The sequence below is a fragment of the Anneissia japonica genome, unplaced genomic scaffold (assembly GCF_011630105.1).
Source record: "Anneissia japonica isolate Jap-2015-1 unplaced genomic scaffold, ASM1163010v1 scaffold1374_len1023071_cov147, whole genome shotgun sequence".
Taxonomy (NCBI): Eukaryota; Metazoa; Echinodermata; class Crinoidea; order Comatulida; family Comatulidae; genus Anneissia; species Anneissia japonica.
This window is the reverse complement of record NW_022728671.1, coordinates 349,914-360,664: the sequence shown is the minus strand read 5'-3', so window position 1 is coordinate 360,664 and position 10,751 is coordinate 349,914. Positions and strand designations below refer to the sequence as shown.

At 36.8% G+C, this 10,751-nt stretch overlaps 1 protein-coding gene across 1 annotated transcript; it reads right to left on the bottom strand.

The window, feature by feature from the left end:
* Positions 1 to 423: 423 nt before the first annotated feature.
* On the bottom strand, positions 424 to 10,430 carry LOC117114478 (prostaglandin reductase 2-like). Its single transcript, XM_033258146.1, has 6 exons — positions 10,264 to 10,430; positions 8,889 to 9,004; positions 6,681 to 6,851; positions 5,034 to 5,243; positions 3,521 to 3,730; positions 424 to 1,936 (listed from the first exon to the last, which is right to left on the bottom strand). Exons 1-6 carry the CDS (start codon positions 10,301 to 10,303, stop codon positions 1,829 to 1,831), a joined length of 855 nt encoding a protein of 284 aa, XP_033114037.1. The 5' UTR covers positions 10,304 to 10,430; the 3' UTR covers positions 424 to 1,828.
* Positions 10,431 to 10,751: the final 321 nt, after the last annotated feature.

Here is a 10,751-nt window from a genome sequence, read left to right as displayed (position 1 = left end):
ACATTAGCCTATCCAACGCTGCTAGGCTAGGCCTAGACTTACCTCTATTTAGGTACTGTTATCACACATAAAAACGGCCGACATGATATTTTCAGTTGCTGGTATTGACACTTGTGAAATATAATTTTTCATAGGAATTATTTCAAATTTGTTAAAAAACTGATTCTGACAGATTTCGACACTTAAACAAACATATTTCAGCCTAATAGAATGACCGCATTGTGCGAGATGCGAAGTACAAAAACTAATCTCATTAGAGAGGGCGCACTTTATTGACTGTATATAAAGTATACATAAAAGCGAGAGTATTCCAGTGGATGCGATCTACAACCTCTGAATTTACCTAGTAACGATGAATTCGTCGAGAAAATGGTAATATTTTATGAGAAATAGTCTGTATTTCTCATTTTTTTTATTCTTTTGCGTAAAACTAAAATTCATGCCAATATTTTTCCATGATTTATAATAATTGGAGTAATGCAAACGCATATTTTCTAAAAAAAAAGTCAGTTTTTAGTGAAATTTTGCCGGGAATGGGGCTTTAACTTGAGGAGTACACTGATTAATTTCAGATAAGAAAGCACTGAAATGCATCCGCCAAGGAAAAAATTACATGTCATAATGTTGAAACTCAATACTGTGACTCTTATTGCTTCACCTGTTGAATCTCAGAAAATTGGCATGTATTTATTTGCATTCAGTATGCAATACATGGGTGTAAGCAAGAGGGTGTGGATACACCCCTATCCCCTCACCTTATAGCAACAAATTCCACTAAGTGAGTTAAAATACTAAAAATGATCGTTAAGGTTTCATTGGAATATGGATTTGGTTCCGTATTCTTAATTTTCGCACTCCCAGTTCCGCATTCTCAATTTTCGCACCCAACTACCTCCCCGTCCCAGCATATGAATCTTTAATGAACATTTTTAAAAGCCTTCTAGTACAAGATACATACGTAAATAAGTACAGCATTTCTATAGTACACACAAATGGCATGACCAAGAGTTGGGTCACAACATATAATACCATTAGTATGTGAAGATATTCAAAATATAATATATTATATACCTCATACATAGATTCTAGGCATCTGATTGGTTAAGAAGCGGGCAACAGAAAGTACTATTCCACTGAAAAAGTACTATTCCCCTGAAAAAGCACTATTCTTCTGAAAAATATACTTCTTTAACCTGTCGCGTGGTGCTAATTCTAGGCCCCACCATCGCGGTGATTCGCGCTGACGGTAAAGGTGAATGCAACGTCTATGATAAAAGATATTGGCCCTTGACACGCCACGGATCAGCGAGTAGATGACAATAACTATGGAGGCTGTCCGTTCGAGCTCCTGGATGGTGGACTAGCACATACCGATAGCAAAAGTACCAAAAGACAAATTATATTGCAAGACGATGTGTTGAAATTGAGAAAATGAGCAAAGAATAGCTGACACACTCTTTGATCACCTAGCCTAGGCATAGCTAGGCCCTTTAGTTGTAGGACTCTAGGGAGGCTAGGCTGAGAAGTAAGTACTTTTTAGGCATCATAGAATCTATGTATGAGGTATATATAACAAATATTTACTGCTCTAGATTTGGTGAACGGTGAAATCTATTGCCCCTCGGTGATGTGGGGACCGTAAACTACCTTCCCTCAGGCCTTCGGGGAGATAGGCTACGATCTCCACATCACCTTGGGGCAATAGATTTAACAATCCCCTCACAAGCAGTCAATATTTATACACTATATACAGTTTCTGAAGACAATATGGTGTTGGGGTATTCTTGAGACACTGGTTGATAGGTGGCTTGCTGTCATCATGGTACCATCAAGGGTCAGCAATGTAGACTATTTGTTTACCGATGTTTTTACCACTCATCATTGCAATGAAAGCTTGAGGTGCCTTATCTAATCCATTGGCTACAGATTCTCTACACTGCAAATTAAAAGAAATTAAAGTTGTATTTATTGCTTTGGAGTCATTTGCTATATCTATGAAATCAATATTTTCATAATTCCACAAAACAGTCCACCTAAATGCCACTGACAATCATCAGACAGCGTTGCATCATCAATTATCCACACGGAGGGGAATTTCATTTCATTTCTCTAGGCACGGGCGCCAAGGATATGCCAATAAGTGAACTTAATCACTATCCTAGGTTTAACAACAGGGGACTTGTACCAGTACACTGGGGTAACCCCCTACTCTTCTTGAATGATGTACTGGGTTCTTTAAAGTGTACAGGAGCCAAATGTGTACACTGGGCCTACGGTTTAATGTCCTTATCCAAGAAGACTTGTTCCGTACAACCGGAACCATTGGCGAGTGAGCCGTTCGAACCAGCGCCAATATTGGAGCTGAAGGTTGCGGTGCCCCTGACTTAACCGCTCGGCCAATCAACTTGGCAATTAAATTAATGAATTTGACAGCTAGGGGCAGATTGAATAGGTTCACAGGCGCACATGCATCCCCACCCCACCCAAAGTTTTCCACTACCATTTCAAATTTCAATGTATACTAATGTGACATAACATAGAGATACAAAACATAATAATAGGTACAATTTATCTCTTCATTATGCCCCCCACTTAATATCTATTCTCAAAATTTGGTGCCCTTTGCCAGCCAATTTCCCCGTTTCTCGGTTTAAAAAATTCTGGATCCTCCTCTAACGGACAACACAGTGTGTTTCCTGCTTAATATGTGGAAAAGACAAGCCAAACCAGTCACTCGTCGCAAATCGTAGAGAAAATGGCCAAAACATGCTGGAATGTCAAATTTTAAAAAATCTATTTTATTGCACTAAACTAACCTTTATATATCTACACATCATTCTATGCTGTTATTTTCCCCATTTTCAATGTTAAAACAATACTTTTTAAGGATTTAAAGATGGTTTCTGCATGAGAAATGCCTGAAATCATAAACTTTGACGGTTAATTTCTCATATATTGTTCTTTAAACAGCTGTGTGGATAAAGAAATGTCCGATTTGAATGATTTTTTTTACCATTTTATAGCTATTATTTTACTCTCTAACACTGTATTAATAACTCAAAATCGATTTTTGCGACGAGTGACTGGTTTGGCTTGTCTTTGCCACATATATTGCAGTGGCTGCTGAACCACCTTCCCTAATTTTAATTTATAAAACCTTGAATTGAAGCCCTGGGCTTCTTTCTTTTTCTTTGCAAACTTTTATAAACCAAGAAGCCGATCTGTATAAACCAAGCTTGTTTTAATTTATTTTGTTTCTTTGAAATTCATGTACAGTGTATATACAGTTATTATCTAAAAAAAAAGACCATTCTATCATAAAAAGAAGCCCACAGGCATTTTTTGTGATGGGCTTCTTTTCAAGGCTACTAAAGAAGGGGGCTTAAATTTGATATCAGCTTCTTCACAAGATTAAGCCCACTAGCCTTCTATTCCAGGTTTTACGGTATGTTTATTGACCTTTGATATGGGCATGCCCAGTTCAAACTACAAGGTGGCTTATACAAGTGAATCAAATCACCTTTAGTTTGCCCATTTTGTGCCATTTGTGTAGTTGCAGAATGCTGGCTTGAAATCTCTCCACATAGTTAAGCACAAGGAAACGATCTCTGGTGATGTCCCGAGAGCAGACAAGATCTTGGATGTCGTCTGCAAGTGGGGGCGGATACTCCTGGTCCGTGTTGTACATTGCAATCTGTCCGCACAACACCACATGTCCATTATCATTCATCTAAATTGACCAAAATGAAATGTTTTCAAATTACAGGCTGTTGTTGTGAGTGTTCTTAAAATATACACAATTTGTCTGATAATACAAAAACAATTTTCAAACTACTAAAAATCTGTACACCACATTGTAAATCTGTGGAAAAAACAACTTTGTTGACATTTTTATACTAAAATGTATGCAGATATATAAATGAATAATACAATAATTAATAATACCAACAATAATAATAAAATAACAATATTTAATAATAATAATAATAATAATAAAAGTAGCAAAAGTAGCCTCAAAAATATTAATAGTACAGTATAAAAGACACTGTACATGAATTTTAAACAAAACAAAATAAGTTGAAAACATGCTTGGTTTATACAGATTTAGGTGATTTAATGCTTCTTAATACACGCCATGATATAGACTGTTGTTACAGTGGCCTTATTTATTGTTTTATAGTAGAAAAATTTACAGCATTTATTTTGAAAAAAAGCCACTGCACCCTCTTTACTTTGCAAAAGTAGCCTCGAAAAGAAGCATTATCTCGAAAAGACACACATCTTGAAAAGAAGCCCATCCACAGGTTGCAAAAAAAAAAAAAAAAAAAGAAGCTCATGGCTTCCATTTAAGGTTTTACAGTATACAAACAATAAGTTTGTTTATTGTTTTTCAATAATCGATGATGATGATGATAATGATGACAATGATGAATCAGAATAATATGCTAATGACCCCTCCAATTAGAGACCACCTTTCTGTAGCCCCAAATGAATTTATATCTTTTAACTTTATAATAATAATAATAATAATATTTCTAATTAAAGACCATAGCAGCTTTAGCTCAGTCGGCTAATCTGGTGGTAGCCATTGTGTGTGCTCTGAACCGTGGAGACCTCTAGGTCGCCGTTTGAATTCCCATTGCTGCCTCTCCTTGTGTTTCAGCTGAAGGGTTGAAATACAAGTTACAATAGTGCACTGTCTTTCAGATGAGAAGTTTAATCCGCTGGTCCCGTGTGCACAATGGACCATGTGCACGTTAAAGAATGCAGTACACTCTTCGGAAAAGAGTAAGGGACTGTCTCCCGGTGTACTGCCCAATCACCACCAGAAGGACCCCCACTGGAAATACTGTAAGCCTTATTCTAGACTTTCATAGGCCATCCTTGGTGTTTACACTGAATGAATCCAATCCAAAGCTGCTAAAGACCTTGAAAACCCTGGTCCCAAGTGGTCATTAATTAGAGGGAAACCTGCACTGAGATCCACCTAGTTCTTTCATATTATTTCTTCATATTATAAATGGTTTGCTTACATGGTTGATAACAGCCTCACTTATTTCACCTCCGACATTATCAAAATATATATCTACTCCATGAGGGCAGGTTTCAGAAAGTCGTTTGTCCACATCTTCACTCTTGTAATTAATGGCATCATTAGCACCTAGGTCCTCCGTGACAAACTTGCATTTTTCTGCTGAACCACAAATGCCAACAACTCTACTGCAACCTTCAAGTTTAGAAATCTAAAGCAATGTTCTGGCTCATGTTAGAAAAGTAGTAAAGCGGTTTCTAGTGTACAAATTTTTAGTGATTTCTCAAATCTACAAGTATATTGAACACAAAGCATAAAATAAACTGCATTAGAATTTGGCATCAAAATGCTCTAAGCACAACCATATGCGGAAGGCCTATTCTATAGTCTCTATCTGGAAACTGACTGACTGATAAATTGATTGCTTGATTGCTAGATATATTGACTGACTGATTGGTGGACTGACGGTTTGGTTGGTTGGTTGATTGATTGACTGACTGACTGACTGACTTACCGATTGATTGATTGATTGATTAATTAGTTGGTTGACTGACTGACTGACTGATTGATTGATTGATTGGTTGACTGGCTGACTGATTGAATTGATTGATTGATTGACTGATTGATTGATTGATTGGTTGACTGGCTGCTGATGGATTGACTAGATCAAATTTGGGCCGCGAAACATTTTTGAAGGGCTGAGAAGCTGTCTGGAAATTGAAATAAAAATAAAAGACGTTTCACCATGGAGAGAATAGTTTTTAAGCCGCTTCATTGTTACAACGGATGCGTTGCTTGCACACGCTGCTAAAGTGACAGATGGTGCATGCTATTTGAGTTATAAGCGGTTTTTGTGTCTATGCCCCCACGGAAGCTAGAAACTATGTTATCGTCTAGTATTAACCATGTAAGATCGAGTAAATCCGGTATGGAGGAATAAGACCTGTCCTAGAAAGATCACTACAGTAAACAACACCACACATTTCTTGATAACCGAATGCAAATGTGCTTTATTACTAAACATAATAACTGTATAGTAAGTATAGTAAAATATTGTATACATGGAGGCTTCATGATCAAAAGTTCTTTGGTATTTTGGTAGATTTGGTATGTTGGTCCCTGGTGCGGCTGGGCTGCTGGGCCGCAGCTTGGTGCCTGGAATTGTAAATAGGCCGCGAAGTAAAAAGTTTGCGGAACGCTGGACTAGATTGATTGATTAATTTTTTGACTGGTTGACTGATTGATTGATTGATTGGTTGACTGGCTGACTAACTGATTGATTGAATGAATGAATGAATGAATGATTAATTGGTTGAGTGATGAGTGACTGACTAATTGACTGACTGATTGACTCATTGATTGACTCATTGATAGTTTGATTGATTGATTGATTGTTTAATTGATTGATGAATTGATTGTTTGATTGATTGGTTGATTGCTTGACTGATCAATATTAAACAAAATCCTCATAGGCTAAGTTATTTAAAAGAAATATTTATCCAGATACAGGTTAGTCTTCCAGCTGGTAATCAAGAACTAAACCAATTTTGTGTTTAAAAGGGTGAGCTTAAACTGAGTAAGTTTGATACAGGCTCTTCCTGTTGTAAAGGAGATAATTGTGGGTCATTTCAATAACATGAACAATTACCTGAACAGCCATTGAACCAGACGCTCCTGCCGCTGCACTCACTATCATCGTCTGGTTGCCTTTTGGGTTGATGTGTGCCTTCTGACGTATACCAATAAAAGCAGCTAGGCCTGGCAGACCTAGTAAACTCAACATCAGTGAGTAGTGTTTCCCAGTCAACTTAGTATCTACCTTCAAAACACAACATTATTATTGTACATTATAGCAGTTTTCCATTGAATCAAAGTGCACTCTCTCCCAATACCGACCCCCCATTGGATCCGAATTAAACTGAAAAATAGTAGAAACTTTATCTAACATTAACCTTTACTGGCTTGTCATTTTAATCAATAGATGATCTCTGTGGCAACTCCACTGGGACTGCGCTAGCTGTACGAACGGTTCATTCACAGGGGGTTATTCTAGGCCTAGTTGTTAATTCCTAGTGACGATTTTTGCTTTATATCGTCCGGAAATCGTTGTTTATTATTGTTTGTTCAGTTGTAGAAGTGGAATTTTGTGTTCCGGACTGAATATAACGTCCAGAAAGGTTTTTGGAAGTATTTTATTAAAGGAAGGATAAGAACGAATTTGGGACTTTGGTTTAGTGTGAAATTCAGTTTTCTGGGCATTCAGAGTTCGGAGATTCCACTGTATTACACATTATTACTATTGTCGCAGTCACTTATTATACAAGTACCAAGGAGGTTACGTATGTCTGAGAAATATCTGAAATCATAAACTTGGAAGGCTTACTTCTCAAATATTGTTCTTCAAACAGCGGTATGTTTAAACTCCTGTAACTTCATAATGAAATGACGGATTTAAATGATTATTTCACCATTTTATAGCTCTCATTTTACTGTTAAGCCCTGTAGTTATAGCTGAAATTTTTTTTTTTTTTTTTTTTTTTTTTTGCGAGGAGTAACCTGTTTGGTTTGCCTTTGCCACAAATAGAAACATACACATTTTTTTTATAATAAAATTGATATCTATCTTGTAGATGGCTTAATAATTATAAGAAGGTTCCAAATTTTGAATCACAACGCAAACAATGAACATGCTGACTGGGGTTATGTCATTAACAACAACAGATTACATGCAATTGTTAAAACCTCAAAAATCACAGATTATTCAATTCAATTCAATTCAAAAATACATTTATTTTCTTCCATTTGCAATTGAATAACAGAGTTCATTAAAAATGATAGGTTTATTATCATCAACTGCAGCATAATTGGATCTCACATATCATATGCAGAAACAAAACTGATCCTTGTTCAAACAGCTTATGTTCCATGCCACCAAATACACTAGGCTTGGAAAAAGAACACCATCCACCTTGGATAGAGTCGTCACCTTAAATAGACTATCGAAATCACAATTCATTAGAAAGAAATTTTCGAAAATAAATAACGAGTGCACTACCGGATAAACAAATGCCCTGCATCAACTTCACTAAAGCGATTGATGTGATTATGCGGGTGGGAGGGAACCCCCATAGCACCGCCACTATTCTCCTAGATCCTGGACAGATCAGAGCTTCCTGGACAGCATCTTTTCAACTTTGCTCTTCCTACATTTGGCAATGAATCAGCCAAGAATGACTAGTCCTCCTTCTATATTTCTTTTCCCTACAATTTGCACCTTCAGCACTTTCTCATCTGAGTTTGCAAGAAACCCTGCAATGATCTTACTAATCTCAATCTGCAGATAGCTAACACCACGACCACCACCAAATAACCCACAGCATTCTTGTCATGATCCATTCTCTCTGGACAATTATCTTTTCTGCACCAGAACCATATGTCTATCTTCGGTTTCCAGATGTCCTTAGATCAGGGGTGGGCATAAAAATTGGTCGATACTACTTTTTAGAGATGGTCGGTGTTGTGCCATAAAAAACAATGTGTTAAATTCTAGCCAAAGAAGTCTGGCGGGCCGCACATACAGGGTTATTAATTCATTTTTGTGGGCTGCAAAAAATCTCTGTCGGGCCACACTTTGCCTTTTATATAATCTGTTTTTTCATACCAAAAGCGCACTTTGAATATTTTAAGTTCCCATAAGCACTCCCTCAATTTTTGTCTACTTCCATAAGCGCCTCCTCAATTTCCACTCTGTTTTCATAAGCACCCCATTTGAATTAAGCACCCATATTTAATAAACAACAACCTAAATATGCTAAATTCATTAATTTAAAAAAGCATTGGGTTAATTTAACATTACCATATATGGGTCCATTGACAGGTATAAGGTTTTTACCAGGATTTGTCCATCATCGATTTCTGGGATAGGACACTCTTCATAGTGGAAATCTCCTTCAGATGGTGGAGTATTGTAACCTACAGCAAAATATACCGAGTAAAAATTGTTTATTTAATTTTACGCATTTTATATGCACAATAAAAGTTGCACATATTGTCCACTGCCCACATGTTGAAGCCGGAAAATTTCAAATTAACAAATGCATTTATTTGTTTAAAAAAAAGGCACAAAAGGAAGGTGCTAGGCCAGTAGACGTATAGTAAGGGAGGTATAAAAATATTTTATTTTTTATACATCCCTGATATTATTGATTAAAATATACATCACAACCTCCAAGGTCACATACCAACAACTTTTTGATAGTTATATCAGGAAGGCTTATTTTTTTATACCTCCTTGGTTATATTTGATCCCTGGTACTTGTTGCATAGGCTTCTAGGGCACTAATAATATCATAAATTATTCAATACTAATACATTCCTAGATGATTTTACTTTCCTATAATCCACTTATTATCCAACAATTATGGTTTCTAATTAAGTTAATTAACCATTAATTAGGACGGTTAACATCTTTGCGGTGCACCATCTTACACTCCAGCTTGTAGTAGCACATTGTCAACAATTTTGCAGCGTTGCCAGAATCAGGGCAAAATTATACCGTGTTTGCCATACATACATGTGCGCCGATTTAAGCGTGCCTAGTGGAAATAGTATTAATGACTTTTATTTTATCTTCATAAAAAAAAAATGCATACTAAAAAGAGACAAACTACAAAACAATACATACAAGTTTCCAGAAAAAAGTCACATAATTGGTCACAAAAATTAAATTTGGTACAAATTATAATTTATATGACAGACGATGGAAAACTACTGTCATCGACCATATGGTGCGGCGGAGAAGAGTTGATTGTGTTGAGCGATTGGGTGTTACAATATACAGTACCGTCCTAATTAGGCCTATTGGTTAATTAACTTAATTAGAAACCATACAGTAATTATTGAATAATAAGTGTCTTCGGCCTAGGCCTACATGAAAGTCAAATCATCAATCAAAGAACATGTTTTTTAGTGTTGAATAATTGTAAGTTATAAATAATGTGGTAACCGTTACTGGATGCGAAACCGTATTAGCGCCTGCCTAGCCTCGGTCTTCTGGACTCTAGGCCAACTTATCTATAGGCCTAGGCCTAGGTAGATCTAGGCCTATTCCCTAGGCCTAGATCAACCTACGATAGCGCAGCAGCAGACCCGTTTTGAAGAACACCATTCACATCACCAAGGCCAGGCCAGTTTGTCAGACAGTGATGTGAATGGCATTACATATAACATACTTGGTCGTTGCTTCAGTACTACCCTGTGGTTGGAAATCATGATACTTTCTACAGTCAATCGACTGTCTATCTCAGAATAGTGTAATTATTTGCAAAACCATCATTGAATTGTACACCAACGATCCACGTCTTTTTCCCAGGCACGTCGTCCATTCCTTTCGCCGGGCCGCTGTGCACACGCACACCAATGCGCCCGGCGACCGTGTACATAATAATAATAATTAATGAGTTAAGTATTTTTAACTGGTTACTTGGCCCAGCAGACAACTCAAACAAAACCTCTACCCGGTGGTCAATAGGATTTTTTTATTGGATTAACGTCCCTACTCCGACATGGATATTCCCTTAATTTATAGGCCTATACCGGGATCTTTATTTGTATTTTCATTAACATTTTTAATAGTAACATATATACCATTATTGTTTTGGCGGATCCTTGATGGCTTTTGCGCAACAAAGCTTGGTTTAATAACAAGACAAGAATTAAA